This window comes from Macrosteles quadrilineatus, unplaced genomic scaffold (genome assembly GCF_028750875.1).
Source record: "Macrosteles quadrilineatus isolate MER2022 unplaced genomic scaffold, UCM_ALF_1.0 Scaffold_3__2_contigs__length_128488019, whole genome shotgun sequence".
NCBI classification, from domain to species: Eukaryota; Metazoa; Arthropoda; class Insecta; order Hemiptera; family Cicadellidae; genus Macrosteles; species Macrosteles quadrilineatus.
This window is the reverse complement of record NW_026542596.1, coordinates 119,871,623-119,891,317: the sequence shown is the minus strand read 5'-3', so window position 1 is coordinate 119,891,317 and position 19,695 is coordinate 119,871,623. Positions and strand designations below refer to the sequence as shown.

Sequence of the window (19,695 nt, the reverse complement as noted above, 5' to 3'; positions counted from 1 at the left end):
CATGGTGAAATGCGGTGTATATAATATGGTTTTCCTAAGGAATCTCGAGTAGAGAACAGTTATTTGTGGTTAAAATTAGTGAATACGAAATTTGGTTTCTTTGGTAATCTTGAGGTTAGCAAAATCGTTTGTGGTAAAAATTGATGAATATGAAATGTGTTTTGTTTAGAAATATTGAGATAATCAAAGTTTTTTGTGATGAAATGATGGTCTTGATTAAATATAGTGTATGCAAAATGTATTTTCAGAAAATGCTTTATATGTTGAATTCGGTTTGAGTTGAAATTTTGTCTATGTAATACGAGTGAAAAAATGCAGTTATATATGTGGGACTTATTTATTATCAGTTTTGATATGCTATCATAGCAAGTGGCGAAGTGTGTCAACTAAATTACATATTATTTCAAAATCTAAAATCAGTTTGGTTTGGGCTACAAGGCTATATGATAATAAACTTCCACTTTCGGGTAATTTCTGATTACAAAATGATTTACACTTCGACACGTAAACGGTACAACTTTTAAAACAAACTGTTTAACAACTGTTAACAAATTAGTGTAAATTGTATGAATGCAGATTAAAAATCTGAAGACAAGTTCGTTTTAATTGGGACATTTTAATCAAATACCTTCATACCTAGATAGGTTAATAGGTAGAAATAGTTTTAGGTCCATAGTTTGCGGTTCCGATACACAATACAAATTAAAATCCTTACTGGCATGCATAGAGGTTTCAGTCTTTCTAAAAAATGCTTATAAATCTAGTTATCTATATTTAGCAACCACTGTCTTTAGCTATACAAAAACGTCACGAAACTATGTTAAACATTCGCTTCGTACGACAAATTATTTAGCCTAACACGAAAAACATGTGCAAGATTGCAATGTACCTTTCCTCAAAAGTGCAATGCACTTTTTACATTTATCATTCCGTTCTACCACACAATTTATCATACAATTCCCATGTACACTTCCCCCTCCTCTCTCTATACATAGAGGACCCACTGACGTCATAGCAGGTCCAGATGTTCGAAGGACAAAGTGTCACATATAAGCAGCTTCCCACTGGAGTGCGTCAGTAGTTACAAACTAACAACTCCTCTCAACATGTACGCTTTGGTAAGTACTTATTGATATAATAAAAATAACTATGTAATAAATTATGTGGACTGGTAATTTGTTATTGTTTCTTTAGTGGTGTCTAAAACTTATCTTTTATTTATTATGAGACTCATTTAGATCAAATATAAATTATGGATCTTCAACAAGGTTACAAGAAAGATTTTTGTATTGGGGTACTGATCAAATATATTGTGGACTGTATGACAAAACGTTCTTTAGGGGGAAAGTTTTCTGTGTGGAATAATTAGCTAAGACTAGGAGGACATTATCTTTGTACATTCTTCAATATTGAATTGAATTGAATTGAATTAGAATTGAATTGATATAGTTGCATACGCCGCCTTATATATAGTGTGATAATATGTTTAACTGCTTCAAACATTCTCTTTCAAGTGTACTGTATGTACCAACATTTCCTTCGTGTTGAAATTTTTATTTTATTATAAAACGTGCATTACTTTCTGAACAACCCTTGTGTGTTTAAAACATTCTCCAGTATAATCCATAGTTAATTATTCCTTCTCAATCTAATCAAAACTCTGCTAATTCATTGGGCGTAAGATAACTGTGAATGAACGCCCAACAACTCTTTCCCAACTAGCCCTCGCAAAACCCATATGATTTTCCGGTTTCTACAATACTGCAACGAGTTTTCCTTAAATTGTGTGCTAAATAAATTAAATAGTGTTGGAATAATGTGAAGATTCTACAAATACTGTGTTTTACCGAACACAATATATGCTTGCTATCAAGACTTGTTTAACATTTAAAAAATGTCAACACAATGATTTTTTAAATATTAATTGCTTGTTTTCAATTGTGATCATCTAATGTAAATAAGCAGCTGTTTAGTAAGTGATTCAATCCTTTCGTCTATTACGATAGTGTTACAGTACGTTATACCATCAATACGTTGAACGATCGACAACAATAGGCCTTACCTAATAAATCAATCGATGAATAATTTCGATCGATAGATTACCACAATCGAAATTTACAACTGTTTACAACACCTGATTTTTACTCTCTAGAGACTAAAAAAGATTGTTACTCCCTGGAGAGTAAAGATACTACTTTAGACCCGCAACACATGCATTAAAAACTGCTGTTTTTGCTGCAGTATATCAGGTATTAAACTATAAATTTTAAATATCCATCATTTGTAAACGCAATACAACTGTTTTTTCTTTTACTCCAAGCTGTTTAATGTAGTTCCTAAAAACGACAATAACTACTCTCCATATATTATTGCAATAGTTAATTTGAATCAAAACTATTTTGTATCTATAATAAATATACTCACAGATATCTACCAAATTTACGTGTCTCAAACAGATCATCGAAACTGATTTGTAATAAATAAGTAATTTTTGTATCAAAACCTTAATTTGATATTTGTAAGATACATTGCATTGGCCTTCTTGTAACAGCAGTTTGTGTATTTTAGTTTTTTTTACACCAAACAAGTTTATCATAGTAAAATATCTTATATGATTCCATTCTAGCATTTAAATGTAACACAAATAAAAGAATATTGATGTTGAATCATGATCGAACTCACAAAACACTATAATTTACCACAACAAGGACCTTAATGAGGTTTTGCGGATTTGTTGTAACATACTCAACACTTGATAAAATTGAGAGCTTTTAATAAGTCACCCAACGTGTAAATACTATTTTCCCGAACTATATAATATGATATATTCTAGTAAATACAATAAAATTGTGAGATAATACAACAGTTTAAGAACAATAATTTAGAACAATAAAACATTTCGATTAATGGTTATGTTAAATGAGAATGCGTTGCTTCGGTCCCCAGGGTTCTGGGTTAGAATCCCACCAATTACCAATCGATCTATTTTACCTACGTGGTAGTGACCCAACCCTCTATGCCTAGCCTAAAATAATGTGTAAAACGGTTTCCGGCACCTAGGAGCCTAGCATCCTAGGAGGTAAAGGTGGGACATAAAGATATAATGTTTTTTTTACCGAAACCTATTGGCAATTTTTCTAGCTTAGAGAAAGAACTGTTACTTAGCACTTATAATTCCCTTAAATACTTTTCTTACATGGGTTTCAACCCCATCATCACAAGATAAATAATTCTTAACCAATGTTTTCAACTAACATTTCCTGTCTCTACAGGTGTTGTTCTCTATGTTGGTGGCTGTCGCCGTCGCCGCACCCGGCTACGTAGCCCCAGTGGTCCCTGTGGCACACAGCTCCGTCTCCGTAGTCAAGACTTCCGTGGTCCACCCTGCACCTCTAGTACACGCCCCTGTGGTGCCTGTGGTCAAGGCTGCCCCCGTGGTGCCCGTGGTACACCATGCCCCTGTGGTTCATCATGCCCGTCTAGTACACGCCCCTGTGGTCCCCGTCGTCAGGACTGTTCCTGTAGTTCACCACGCCCCCGTAGTCCACCACGCCCCAGTCGTCCATGCCGCCCCCGTTCTAGTCCACTAACCTGATCACAGTCAATAAAGTTTTTATTTTTTTAATATTTTGTTTATATCTCTCTAGTATTCCCTATAGCAAACAGTATTGATGTTAAAATTTGAACTCTCATTGTTGAGATTAAGATACACACCGAAAGTGATGTATCGGGCCAGGGCTCGAAGAAAGTTTTGATTTGTCAGTGAGACCACTGATAGACAATTCCTTAATCCACCGCACTTAGCTTTTCGAAGGTGTTTTATTGTGCTTTACATGTATAGAGAGGAAGATTATGGTGGATAAGACTAGATTTTTACATCAATGACACATTAACTTGCAATGCGATGTCAGGTTTGTTACCAACTATGATTAGCACGTTCTTAAGCCAGGATATTTTTTGCTTACAACAACTTTGTTTTACAGTTGGGCTATATACTTCTCTTTTACCTTTTAACACCTGTTAATTAAATGGAAAGTTTTTATCTGGTTAAAGAGCTCCAAGGTGTGTTTACAAAAGATTTAGGAACGATTAAATGTTAGCACAACAGTTTACTGATTGACAACGCCAACCAAACATAACTCTTAGCAAAATCAATTACCATGCAATAGTACTTCAGTAAAAGATATGCTAACAGAATAGAATTTCGTAATACAGTATCCAAAAAAATCTTACACTTTAAGTGTTTAAATTTGTCATAAATCAATCTGGAACAACGCTCCAATTAGAATAATGGAAGCTTTCTTGAATCTGCAGTAAAAGGAGGAAGTTTAACAGTGAGAAGCAATCTAGGTTATGGGCTTAATTGGGCGGAGCTCAATCACCGGAGTGCGGTTCTCCTCAAGGGGGTGGAATTATTACTGTCTTGTCCACACATTTTTAATAATGGTGCTGGGATGCATTTCATCTTTCAAACAAGGGAATGTTTAAATTTTTTAGTTTTGCAATCGTATGTTAAATGGTCAAGTGAGTGATTACAGTAGAAGTCAAATGTATTATCCAATTGTAATAAACTTTTGTATTGGAGGTGATAAATTATATAATCGTAAAAGTTTGAACTATTATTGGATAGAATGTTATGGTAATTTTTTGCTTATTTTCGTAATTAATTCGTTTAAACTTTAATGATAGTAGTAAAGAGTTTTAGTACAAGCAAACTTGGGGGAGAATGGTTTATACTTATCTGTATACACAAACACATGAACATGAACAAATATTTTATAATCTACTACATAAAACGATCGTATTGATTTTCAAAATCTGTCACTTTTTATGGTTGGTTGTTTCTGAAACTGTGTTTTATGGGTTGGGCTATTACTAAGTTATGGTGTAGATAAAATCTAATTAAATTTTTGTGAAAAACTATAGTTGGTAATATTGGCGAAGACTATGTTGTAGACATTGATTCAAATCAATTTACTTGGGATAGAAAATTTCCGCATTCATCCCTGAAACATAAAACAAGTGGAATATAAACATGACGAATAAATAATCCTTATATTACGAAAACGGGAGCGTGCGTGCCTAATAATATCAAAGAGAACGTCGGCGATGTTTATCTTGATAGATTTATGTTTCATAACTACAATGTTGGACGAAAAGCATGACTACTTACTTTTCTACGCTCAAATAACCAAGGCTAGCGTATATAAAACCGTGGTCGAAATACTTTCAGTAGTATTTTTAAAGTGATTAGGAACAAAAAAATTTATGAGAAATATAAACTCGCTGGTGTAAAAGAAAGATTTGTAATATGAAAAAAAACGTTGGGTATGGTTTTAAAAGAAGGAATTTTTACATTACATATACATACTAGGAAATATACTTAACGCGTTGCAGTCAGTTCGTTTCATTTTTTTATTAGGTGACAGTTTAAATCATTACGTGTTAACATTTAAAAATCATTTAGTAACCAGTCTAAAATAGCTTTGCCTTAAAACATATTTTATATATTGATCGTTTCGTAAATGTTTACAGTATAAAGTGTAGATATCCATAGAAATATTCTAAGACGTGGTCTATTATATACCTTTCCAGAGAGATGAGGTAAAAACTCTTTAAGAATTGGGGGAGCGCACTGGTCAATCCCGCCCAGCGACCACAGAATTAAAATTAAAATAATTAAATTAAATTTAAATTCTGTGGTCGCTGATCCTGCCTTCAATGGATTTTATCTATTTGATAATGCCACAACCCTCTATGAGCTGGAACTAATGTGTAGAAAAAGTTCAGGCTAAAAAACATAATGAACAATTTTGATCAGACTACCTACTAAAAACCCGTATTCTGTTGTACACACTTGGGATTGTTTGTTACATTAAAATAAATTCTATTAGGCCTATATACTATATACTTCAATATTATAAGGTGTTCAAGGTGGATTTGTTAGTGAAGTGGAAAGAGTCATGCGATTAATTTACAGAATATTTTCCACAAACTCTTCTCTAATTATCTATCAATCAAAACATTTAATCCAGAGCATTCCAGCCCTTTACTTTCCATTTGTTTACAGCACGCTTGATACAGTGACCTTGTATTGGTCACGGTGGTCCTTGAAATACAGTGTCCGCTGCTTCAAGAATTTCCTGGCTCATTATACATTATACATTTTGCTGTTTAAATATTATGATATTTTATCATCGAAGGTTTAGTTGGGTTTAATGAATCATCAACCAATAAGAAAGTCGCTACTGTACGTAAAAATGCGAGAAATGAGTCTCTAAAGTTCAACTACAAACTGTTGTATTGTCTGTTACGTTATACAAATAAAGAATAATAGTAGTCATAAAAATTAAACACAATAAAAATTTAAAATTTGGGTAGTCGAGTGGTTTAAGCACGCACTTCAAATCTGAACGTTTTTAGTTCGATTCCAAGCTATATCTGTCCTGGATCCTTGTCATTTGCCATAGGGCTACAAACACAATTATTGCATTACATATTAATATGTCTAAGAGTTTGGACCGTTCCCATTAATTGAATATTTAATTTTAATTGAATTTAACCTTTAAACGTAAAAATGCCAATGGCACAAATAAACAAAAATTACAATGTAAATTTTATTATTTATCCCTAGAATATTATGGTCAATTTTAAAACACCGTTACAGTTTTCCCACCAAAATGAGCAGCGAGATCAGCTGTTCGCAGTTATAAATCACAGCTTGCCTCAACAGGTCTGCCAACCCCCGCCCTCCCACTGCGGCTCGCCCCTAGCTGTCATTTATCATAAGACATGTTCTCTGAAAAACTTCTCAAAATGAAATTTCGTTTTTGATAAAGAAAAGTATAGTTTTAATGTTTGAGAGAATCAGAATAATCTTGGAAAAATCAAAAAATTAGAATGTTACATATAAATTTTAAATAAAAACTTCACCAATATTTCTTGATTTTTAATTTCATGAGGCCTTTCGCCAGCTATGCTGGCATCATCAGACTGAGCATAGCTGGCGAAGGCCTCATGAAAATAAAAATTCAGAAATATTGGTGAAGTTTTTATTTAATACTAAACATGACGAAGAGTAACTTATAAGTAACTTAATTAGTTTGGTTTAAAGTACGATTTTAATTCTAAAGGTTTTAAAAGTATGTATGTTCTACAAGCTAATATAATTAACGTTATACATTTGATCAGAAACACACATGAATGTATAGGTGTGATAAACATAAATAGCTATTTAAATCGTATTTTAAAAGTAACTAAAAATAAATCCAAGGCGTTGACGCTTTGTCACTCAGTGGCAGTTAATTTTTCTTGTCAACTGAATTAAATCTTCCATTTAATTACAGTAATGGCCAACCATTGAGACGATTCATTCACATTGCTATTACTGTTATTATATTTTCAACCGTTACTTATATTGTACTATTATTTTTGTAAACGTTACTTTTGTTTATACTACAATTTTCCCAACCGTTACTTTTGTTTGTACTATTCTTTTTCCTACATGTCACCTTTACCGCTTCTACAACTGCTTATACGGTGGTAGTTTTTTTTCTTTACTGAAGGAATAATTTAACCTCTTATTTATAACATCCTTTAACCGTTCCCCTTCTACTTGAACTACTTGTTAATATATTATTGTTCATTTCCCTGAAAAAAATATAGTAGCTATAAATTCACAAACTCTTAACATTTTGCTAAATAAAATATTTTTAACTGCTAGACTACGATGAAGAAATTGTTCGCTATGTGTTCTCGCGCGTAAATAGTTTGGGCATTACATTAGGATTTATTTTAACAAGTATAAGTCTCGTTTAAGCTAACTCTAGCAGCAAATTATTTATGTTATTATTTATTTAATATTTTTTCTATTGTTATCGTACTGAGTATTTATTATTTATTTTGTTTGAAATGTAAAAAAGTAACATAAAGCATCAAATTACATTTTTTCACACTTGTGAAAAATTTGTCAGCATTATGCAACTAAGACAAGTGCTTTTTAACAGTATCTAAACTAGTTGTAGAAAATAACAAGGGTGAATCTAAAAACGTTAGAAAGAATTCTCTCATGAAACTCAACATAAATTGAGAAGTAAGAATATAAAAATCTCCTTTTATAAAAAATTTCGAGTTCAGTTATCAGACTAATTCTTACTAATAGCTATTTCAAATTGACATCCCAACGATCAGACCAATGACATCACATTTTCTGTACTCTTTTAAGTTATTGCAGGTATACAAAAACTGTTCAGGATAGAATTGATGGGTTGACTATTGCAGAAGAAAAATACAGGTGTCGAGGGTAGATCTAGGAACATTACCTGAAAACAACAGCTCCCTAGGGAGAACAGTAACAAAACATGGCCAGGGAGAAGCGTTCATCTACACTCGGACCTAACTTTTCTTTCTCAATACAAATACAGTGCGTGCAATAGTAAAACCCTTGAATTGCCTTCATTTAAGTCAAACATATTTTAAACTGCTTCGCTTCACAATGTGATAATAAAAATTCCAACATTTTTATTATTTCGAACATTTTTATGTGTTTTAAAGATAACACGCCAAATCAATGTTTATATTGAAAAAAGTAATAATTTATAAATAAAACAACGTAAAATATGCAGGATTTTACGTAGGAATGGCTCAGAACTTAAAATAATTTACAATTCACAAGGTGATGAAGTTTTTTTAGTGTAATAGAAGTGGAATTCACCACTACCTTATTCAATAATCAAAATTAGTCTGTTATACTTTATAAGCTCGTTAGAAACAAAACGTTACAGCTTTATAAATAGCTTTTAATTATATAGTTTTTAGAATGGTTTTATCATCTTCAAAATCCCAACCTTCAGGTAAAGTAATCTAATTTTCCTACCATTCCCTCAAAATAGAAAAACTAATTGGACGATTGGAAGAGTTTTTCTATTTTATATTAACTTTAATAAACACCAAGCGTAGAATGATTCCCAAAAAAAATTGTTCGATTAGTTCAAATATTGAAATTAGACACAATTATAACCACTAACTGTCAATTATAAGACAGAATTAATCATGTGATTTAATAAGAAATCTTTCTTAGTTCCCAACCACCATGGCTGGTGGTTTATATCTAGCAATGTTAAAACCATAAGACTATTTATATTTTATTTTATTTTATGTAGTAAAGATTAAACATTTCGACAAATTTATTATCTTAATTCAGCTGTTTAACTATTCTGTCTTATTATTATTACTTCATGTTTCAATGCTAAAGTTATGATCAAGGACAGTTTACATTACTAGTGGAACAACCAATGGAACTTCTCATATGGATCAATTCTGTATGGAGCACACAACACCACAACTAGACAATAATTATGTATGTTACATATAAGCAATACAACGTTATCGATAACTTTATATAAAATTGAATGCAAATTAATGGATTAGATAAATACATTTTAAACTAATCTAAATCATTGAATTACATTAATCACGAATATAACGTACTCACAACAAAACGTTTAACATAAATTCACACAGTAATTAAAAATGCTGTAACAAACCGACAACGAGTTAATTATCCAGTGAAAAAGATAATGGACATTTAATGAAAGCTGAATTACTTTTTTCTCGGAGAGCAAAAGAATAATTAGCTGTTGCTCGTCGTCGCGTCAACGTCCGTCCATTTCCTCCTCATCTCCGGTCGTTTGGGGAAAACTGTACATCGCATTGCAGGATAAGTCAGCTACTCTGTGTCGCTTATTGTTCATTTACTTCAACTGTTTTATTGTCATAATTGTTTTTCAGAGTAAATATGGTGGTTTAATGATTGGCAAATGTTTGAAATTTGTCTATTAAGAAATTATTTGTGTCTGTTTTTTTAGATGTTTTTTGTTGTAACAGGATAAACTTAAATTTAAAATAATTTCTATCCAGGTGGCCTTAGGACCTCTTTTTGTTTTCTATAAATTAACCAATAAAAAATAACATATCATACAACAAATTAATTATACTGTATATTTTTTTAACAAGAGTTATATTAATGTTTTTTTTTTGTGTTCCGAACATTCAGTCACACATTCATTAACTCTTTGCTGAAATCATTTCTGAAACTCTCAATGAATCTTTTTACTATGTATAAAACAAAATATTTTCGTTTATATGCAGGTAAATGTTGATCGCAACCGGTTTGCTGCATTTTATACAACTGCATGTATTTATTGGAAACACATGTTCTTACAAAACTATGGTGCTGTAAATATGGAGCTTTATAAGTGAAACCCTAGCCTAAAAGGCAAACACTCAATTCACAAATCTCCCTTTATTGTTACAAGCAGAGTATTCACAGAATATTCATTCTCAAAAAGCACAATTTTATACCTAACGAACAAAATTGCACGCTAAGACTTGTTAAAGTGTTTTGCAAGTTTGTTGTGAAGCAAATTTTTGAAACCTATCTGATTTCCAGTAACTTTTTAATTAAATAATAAATACACAAAATAAATAAATAATGTATTGAAGCAAATTTATATTGAAACAATATACATTTCATTCACATGATTCAATGAAGCAAATTTACACATTGCTACTTAACATGTTTTTAATCTTAAAACAAGAATACTGTATATTGACAAAGACATTTAAACAATTAAGGCAAGGAATTTCCAAAAGGATCACACGTTAATCTTAGTAATGAAAAAACTCATTTCTGTTACAGGGAATTTTTAACGTTGAAACAACCGTCGTTCTTTGCAGGACAAATTAAAAACTGGCAGGATTAGCTGTCTCTAGGTTAATGCAGGAATAAGTCACGTCTGCACTAAAACCTTACTGAGAGACAAGTTAGGCCCCGACTGTCCTAATTAAGCGAATACCTCGAAATGTCAGATGTTCTTTATATTTTATTTGTCATCTAGAATACGTAATCCGCTTTGTTACAATGTAAGCTTATACTTCTCCATGTCCGACCTCCAATTAACAAAACCAAGCCAGATCGAGTTTTTGTAGCTTGGAAGTAGAATGTTTACAGGATGTGTATGTAGATTCCATTAGATTTATAAATGGAACATATTCAACGTATTTTCAGTTGTTTAAATTTCAGCTCAATTTTATCTCAGGCTAGGGTTTTAGAAATATATATGTGTTTTTTAGTTATTTTTTTTAATTTTCAGTTCAACATTGTGGTATGAATATTGTTTATTTTTCTTGCCGTTAACCTATCTTGCTCCATAAGAAGATTTTCCTTTGTTTATTATAATATAATCAATGTGTTTATTTTTTTCAATTGTAGCAAAACTATTAAAGGTAAACCAATAATTAATTTAATCGTTTTATGACGTTTTATAGTTATTAAAATATGCATGTACGTATATGCATTTATATTCATATGTTTAGCTGTAAATACATATTTGACTATTAATTCAGAAGCGGAGGGAGTTAGACTTCCTCCAAACAATTTCCAAGGTGAATAAAAACGTCCATCCAAGGTTTCGATATAGATGTTTTGATATTATATTTAATCGATACCAAGTATTTAAATGTTATTAGTGTACCAACTAAAAGTATAATGTAACAATTGGTGCGCATACTTTAAGCCTTTTCAAAAATGTATTGATAAACAAGGAGATTTGCATAGATAATAAAAACAAACACCTTTTTAGATATTTATTAATTGTAAATATGAAATACATTTCCTATTTTTACTTTCACTCTACTATAAACATGTACTTTTTAATCACAAACAATATTCGATACAAACATTTTTATTTCTTATAAACTATATAAATTAAAAACCCAGGTTCTTGATAAGGGGAAAACTAAAGAATACTACAAATGAATATATTTAATATTACAGAACCCTTAGAATATCTAAACGAGCTTTTTGACAAACTGATTGGAGATTTCTGTGATTGCCGCTGAAATCCAACAAAGTTGCTAGAGGCCCTAGACCCGTTCATTAAATGGCGTCCCCTCATCGCGCTCGGCTCTTATATTGACAAATAATCAAACATCTCCAAGATCTCTAGGGCGGCTTGTTATAAGCCTTCATTAGACCGAAGAGGCTCTGCGCTTATTAGAGATTCGGCGACCTCTTGTCAAATTTGATAGATTTTGGAGGGTCTTTTCGAATTTAAGAACAAACTAATGAAGAGTTTGTCTAAGATAAAATATTTCGTTGTGGTAATTATTTATATGACAACTGATTATTTTTAATTTTTATAAATATTTATACGATGTAAGAGGAGGTTTGAAGCACGTTAAATGGTTATTTTCTATTAACTTATCTGGTTTGTCTTCAGTTTATTTAAGTAGTTCCAGATTCCAACCTGCTACAGTATCTTCTTATAATAGTAAAGGTCTTTGATAAACTACAGTATCAACATTTAGTCATTCCTATAGTTTTTTTCCTAGGACGCTAGGCACGAGCACGGAATTGTTTTTCACATTACTTCAGGCTAGACCTAGGGGTTACGGCATTATCACTTGGATAAAATCCATTGGTGATTTGGGGGGATTTGAACCCAGGACCCCAGGAACCGGAGTCCCGCGCTCTAACTACTAGACCAGCTCGCTCCCCCAAGCCATTTATATGGTACAGTGAATGTAATTCATTGTCGAATTGAAAAAGATATCAATTACCAAGTTTATTTTAAATATATATATTTTATTATACTTTCATTATACTTTTAAATATATATATTTTAAATAAGTCATTAAACTATTAACCACTGTCCATGTTCTGAAAATTATAAGAATAGCCTGACACTTCTTAACTAATGAAGTGTAACAGAGGGAAAATAAATTACCGTACTAAATTGTGGGTGAAAAGAAGTTAGAAATTGTTCTAATCAAACACCTTTACAAAATAATTAAATTTGATTGATGGTCGACTAAGCTCTGAGCATTTTCTCTACAAAGAAAGGTTTCATTTCAATTTGTATAGAGATATAGATAAATATACACCCCTTGGGATATTGTATATATCAATAAAACTGTACAAGCCTTCGTAATGTTAGCGTATAGAATGGTCCTTTACGTTTGTAATCCAGTATCATTAGTAAAATGAAAATAAGCGACATACAACAAACTACTGTTGAAATAGTGCAAATTTTCTCTTTACAACCCTTATATTGGTCGTTGTTCGGTGCTATATTCAGGCTGTATAATGGCATCAACTCGATGCAAAAACTCTGTAATTTAAGGCATTAAGTAGGTATCCACATCATTCTCAATATACATAGGTAATTTGTAGGCTAAAATGTCTTTATAAAGGAATATCATTCTGAAAACAAGATTCATTGTTGTAAATCAGATTTTCTCAAAAACAACCTAAACGATTGTGATAACAATTTTGTATGTTTTAGCCATTTGAAATCTGAACAAAATCGTAGCACTCCCATTCCTGTAAAAATTTCTGTTCAAAAAGTTATCGTAAATTATGTTATTTTCCCATAAAAACTATAAAATAAAGCGAAAATCGTATTTTCGAAAAAAAAACTGTTTTGATTGAAATTTTTATGTGATGGTACTTATAATTCTTAACAACATAGTGCAACCCCCATTGAGTTTGTTTACAAAAGAATTTAAAACTTGTATGTTTAAAAATATTGACGATCAATATGTTTCTAAGGCAGTTAATATTGTCTCTTACGGGGATTTATTTGACTTTATACTATTTCAACACTTTTTCAACACCAAATTTCTTTTCATGGGGTTTTTAATAAAAAAAAACCCAGTACACAAATAAATACCTTAATTATCCCAAATATTTCCAATGAATTTACACTTCTCCTATTTTTATTTGATTTTTTTATTAAAAACCCCATGAAAAGAAATTTGGTGTTGAAAAAGTTTGAAATAGTATAAATTCAAATGCGCGTTGCTATAAAAACCACAACCCGCGTTGTTAACACACATTTTTTATGTGAAATGTTTGAATAACTACAAATACGATATTTAAATTTAAGGTACACATTTAGATTTCCTGATTTTAGATTTTGTGATTACTCAAAAATATTATTAGAAAGAGTTTATATAATAATTTGTTTTTCCTTCTGTCAAGTAATAGAACGATAACGATCCAAAGGCATTACGATATTCTCATTATTATCCATCGAAAGAGATTCATTAGTTACGCTGGAGACAGAGATTCGAAAAGGTCAAAGTTTGAGAGGGAGTTTGTAAAGTGTTCAGTGTTGTCGCTAATGATGCAATCCTCGGAATTACAATGTTTATTACCTCAAAGTATTGTAAAAACTACCAATAATACAAAGTAATTTACCCAACGATCACGTTAATATAGTTCTTAGCGCCTTAAAGGCTAATTACGCAATTTGCTTACTTTACCTACGACATTTTTACTTTCTCCCCCCCTATACATAGTATATGGAGAAAGTATTGTTTTCGTCAAAGTTTTTTAAATTGAGTTTTTGAGTGAATAATCCGTTTTGGGCCCCCCCCCTGAACCCAAAAAAAAGAGGTTTTCAAAGTGATTCAAGATTCAAGATTTATTGAGCCGTTCAGTATTATTTACAATAGGCCAAGTCACTAATACTAACAAAAAGAGTTGCCATTCCTCTTGACTCACAAGCCTAAGTCCAACTAGTGATGTCTGTGTGTGTGTTTGTTTGTGTGTGTGTGTGGATGTGTACAGAGCTACATACCACGCCTGTGGTCAGATTTTAATGAAATTTGGTCTGTATGTACTAATTCATGGTATCTCCAGGCTTTTCTTTAGTTTTTTTGAAATTTAGATTTTTATGGTGATTTTCCCATAAAAACCCATAAAATAACAGAAAATCAGATTTTCCCAAAAACAACCCAAACGATTTTGATAACAGTTTTGTATGTTTTAGCCATTTAAAATCTGAACAAAATCGTAGCACTCCCATTCCTGTAAAAATTGCTGTTCAAAAATTTATTGTAAATTATGTTACTTTTCCATAAAAACTATAAAACCGAAAAGTGTAGTTTTGAAAAAAAACCCGGTTTTGATCGAAATTTGTATGTGATGGTAATTATAATTCTTAACAACATGGTGCAACCCCCATTGAGTTTGTTTAGAAAGAATTTAAAACTTGTATGTTTAAAAATATTCACGATCAATATGTTTCTAAGGCAGGTAATATTTTCTTAAAGGGATTTCAATAAACAGACAGAACGTCATCTACTAAGTCAACATCATACAATCTCAGACTTGGTTGAGACTTGACAGCGCTGTAAGATGTTGACTTCTGTTTGGATTGTAGATGTGTTACTTCAAGTAACATACTAAAGTGAAGCTAAATACGGTATCTGAAATTCTTATTGTTAAAATTAGTTTGAAGGAAAATAAATTGTTGTAAGTGTTAAATTGCCTATCGAAGTCAGAACTTTCACCAAGTACCGTGCCTGCTAAACGGTTGTACCACGGATTAAACTACATTTTAATATTGTTCAAAGAACAATTTTCTTGTAGGGAAATAACTCAATTATGTTGATATTTTACAAAAGTGGTTTTCCCCCAGCAGATCAGCTGTTTGATGTCCCATTGTTGTCACGATAGCAAATATCATCAACGAGGTCGGAAAATGAACAAGCGTCGACAAGACATTTTGGTCCGTGTGGTGAACTATATTCTTTACCTACACTGAGTTAATTAATATTAATAGTATGCTGCATTAATCTTTAAGCTAACCTCATTGTGCTTTACAGTTTGTCCCTATATTGTAAGCTGTTACCGCTTTATGCGACATATATTACTCCGCCAACACAATAATAAATTTGAATTAGAATTACTGATATATTTTAATGTCAAGCCTTTTACATGTCAATATTGTTGTGAATTATAGAATGTGGATCGCTGATAAGCACACACTAATCTTATTAATGACACAACAATATAAATCGGAGCTATTTTCTTCGGAAAAATCAGCGTACCAATTTTAAAGTTAAAAACAAGATAATTTTACTTCATTTACTCTGATTGATTTTGCTCTAAGAGGAAATAGTTATTTGTGCAACTAGTGAGAAAAGTGAGCAATTGACTCACTCGAGAGAAATCCTTACTCACGAGCCGTAGGCGAGTGAGGAATGGTTTCTCGAGTGAGGCAATTGTACTTTGAACACGAGTTGCACATTATACTTTTCCTACAGTTACCATAAAACAAATAAATTTGTGAAGAAACATAACCTATTTTTACACAGAAGTGAACTTTTAATATAACATTTAATGTGAAGTGACAAATACAACAGTACAACAGCTGACCAGCTGATTTACCGCCAGTGCTGCCAACGTATTTCGCGCGCATACGACGTTGCCTGCATGTTACGCGCTCACTATTTCGTGCCTTCACGTTGCAAATCTGGAGTGAGACAAAGTAATTAGAGTGAAACATTGTCTCACTGATGAGCGAATTGGCCACTTTGCTTTCTCAAATCAGTGAGAGAACATGTACATTGTTAGGTAACTGTAGGAAAAGATCTTTTCTAGACCCGCAAGGGATGTTTTGATACTAGCCTGTTTTTACTGCAGTATAACATGACAAGATTTTGTCATTGAAAGCTCTAAAAACTCCAGTATAGAAAAGTTAATGAAATATGTTAATATAAATCAGTTTAAAACAAAATTTTGATTTATACATGCTTATCAATAATAGTATTTTTCGTCACTAGGGCCTGAAATTTATTATGTACTACGCGTTTAAAAATACAATTTCCATATAAAACACCAGTCTTGATAGTACAAGTTAAAACCATTAAAGCCAGGAAAACAATGCCTTTCAAAAAATCTATTAAACCATTTGACAATATTACAAAGACATTATTTAACATACAGGGTTATTACAAATAATGTTCCTGATTTTGATTATAAATATTACTGGGTTAATTTGTTTCAAGACTATTTTAGTTGGTACCATTGGAAAGAAAAACTCATTAAGTTTCATTTACATTGGTTTGGGTACATATCAGCTGTTTGTAAAGTCAATTGTTGTAAGTGTTGTGTAATGGCTGAATTTGAAGGCAGGAAAGCTTTTTGCCAGTTGGAATATTACATTAACCAATCTGTTATTAGTGTGCAACGACACTTAAGAACCAGGTTTAACGATTGTCCTCCTAGTAACCACTGTATTGGCAAGTGACACTTGAATTTTAAGAGAAATGGCTGCAATTGAATGTTACTTGTAGTAGGGCTGAACTTAACAATTGCTGCCTGAGATATTGAACGAGCTCGGTGGTTCGAATAATGATGAAACACCCCTGAACTGGCCTACAAGATCTCCGGACATCACCCCCTGATTTTTTTCTTGTGGGGATACATCAAAGATAAGGCGTACACACCACCATTATCAGATAGCATACTTGAGATCCAGCAACGGATTACCAATACTATCGAAACAATAGATATAGACACACTTTTTAAAGTCTAGCAAGAGCTTGACTACATTATTGACATCTGTCGTACCACAAGGGGTTCCCGTATCGAGCGTTTACAGTTCTGTGTATCTGTGTCGAAACTTTTTGGGTTTTTCAAAAGTTGTAACCATTTTATTTATTTGTATAACAAATAAAACTATATTTTATGTATGTATGAAATCATGAACATCATTTGTAATAACCCTGTACCTGCAAAAAAAACTACATCAGAGTAAAACTTCCAAATTATTTTTATAGTTTAGGACACAAGGAAAATTGCATAGAGAAATCATAACCCAAGTATTATTGTATCTAGGAGTAAAATGTTCGTCTATTCATAAACAACTTTATCGGATGGCAAAATAACCCGTGGTAAAATGAGAACCAACATCAACGGAAGCCCCGTTCAATCCAGGAAACATCTTGCTTATTGAACATTTTATTTGCGGATATTTTGATCTTATAAGCTTCCTATTTTTCTTAAAATATGGAAAAATATGAAGAATCCTTTACAGTTAAAGATTATTGCACCTAAACAAACATAGATAAATGAAAATAGTAAAATAATGATTCAATATACAGTATCTAATATGTACAGCGTGAAAAGTCTTCGATCCACTCATGTTTAAGAGCTGATTTTAGAAATAGTTCGGTCGTATGATTAGAAATGAGAATCGCGAGTTTATTTGCTGCGAGGCATCTTTATTAATTACAAATGTAATTACATTTTGACAGATTCTCATCAACAGTTTTGTCCAATCTAAAGTTTAAATGAGGTTTAATTAAGCTCAATGAGATGTGTAATTGTGTTCAAGAAAAAAAAACTTAAGTTATGTTTTATGCTTTATGCTAACTGCACTAAATTAATAAGTGTAAATTTCTTTAAATATGTTTTGTGCAAACTTCAAAGTTGAAACGTTAGATTAAATTATAATAATCCAATCACTGAACAGAGTTTAGCTCGTGTATCTCTTTTGAAAATTAATAGTTATTGTTTCCATTGACAAATTTTCTGGAAGCTGTTAAATAACAAATATTTAATACAGTAATTTTTTTACTGTATTTTGTGTGTTTTTTCGCCATTGCCATTTTTTACGTTTTGAAAGGGAGCGGTTTTAAATGTTTAATATACATTTAAGTATATATTTGAAGCCTTAAACAAATGTGAGCTAACGTTTATTTATACATTTATTTATTTATATACATTTATGCATATAAAAATATTTTAAAGGAATTGTTGGGTGCCAAGATAGGGTATGCTTTTATGTTTTTGTGCCCGCATTATCATGTTCACATAGAAAACAAAACATAATTAACACACAATAAGCAGTAACCATGTGCAATACTTCAATGTATGTTTAACACGAAAATCAAGCTAAACATTTTGATAATTATTTATATAAAAACTAATACCTTTTAAACTTTATTCTTTTTATAAATTTCTTTCCTGCCCACCCCAATCGCATTTGTCCTCTTTTTTAATAGTTCATAAACTAGTCTATTACTGCCTAAATGCACTCACAAAAGTAGGATTTTGTGTAAGTGGCTAAAAGGTACTTAGGTTTAATATTCCTTGGTTTGGGTTCACTTTTCCTTAGGCACCCTTATTACTTTTAAATCACAAAAAAATACAAAACATAAGATTTGATGTGTTCACCTGTAATTGAGTTAGTTTAAGAGAGAAACTGTTTTGTTAGAAAAATGGTGTTGAGAAAATAAACAACGACAAAGTACAGTCTCAACTACGCCCTGGGGAAAGTCCTGAACAACCCATTAATCTCTACAAGAACAACTGGGTCTTTATCTAACATGTTGATTACACTACTTTACTACTCGTATGGTTATAAGAAACAGGAATTAAGTCGTAAAAAATAGTTGTTAAAATATAAGGATCTTTGATACATTTAAACTTTTTAATTGAAAAGTTAAGCTTGGTAACCAATGTTCTACCACTGATTGAGATTGAACATGCTTGGTTACCAAGCTTTTGGATCAGCTGAATACAATGTTTAGGTGCACCTGTGTGGTATGTGTAGAATGCGTTTTGATACTATTATTATCTAATTCACAAACTTTTCAAAAAAATTAAACCCAGGCCTATAAATAATTTATAGAGGTTGTGGCATTGTCATCTGGATATTCTTTGGTGATTGTGAGATTGTCAGGATATGAGCCTGGGACCATAGGGACCGAAGACCACACTAGACCAGCTCGCTTTTTTACTGTTTTAATATTTTATATTCATGTATCTAGAAGTTGAGTTGCTATGTTGCTTGTCTTGCTAATTAGAAGGTTTCATGTGTGATCCTGAATAGCATT

The 19,695-nt window shown here is 31.7% G+C and overlaps 1 protein-coding gene across 1 annotated transcript; it reads left to right on the top strand.

Moving 5' to 3' along the window:
• Positions 1 to 1,004: 1,004 nt before the first annotated feature.
• Positions 1,005 to 3,625, top strand: LOC128990473 (A-kinase anchor protein 14-like). Its single transcript, XM_054412844.1, has 2 exons — positions 1,005 to 1,118; positions 3,273 to 3,625. Exons 1-2 carry the CDS (start codon positions 1,107 to 1,109, stop codon positions 3,588 to 3,590), a joined length of 330 nt encoding a protein of 109 aa, XP_054268819.1. The 5' UTR covers positions 1,005 to 1,106; the 3' UTR covers positions 3,591 to 3,625.
• The last annotated feature ends 16,070 nt before the right edge of the window (positions 3,626 to 19,695 follow it).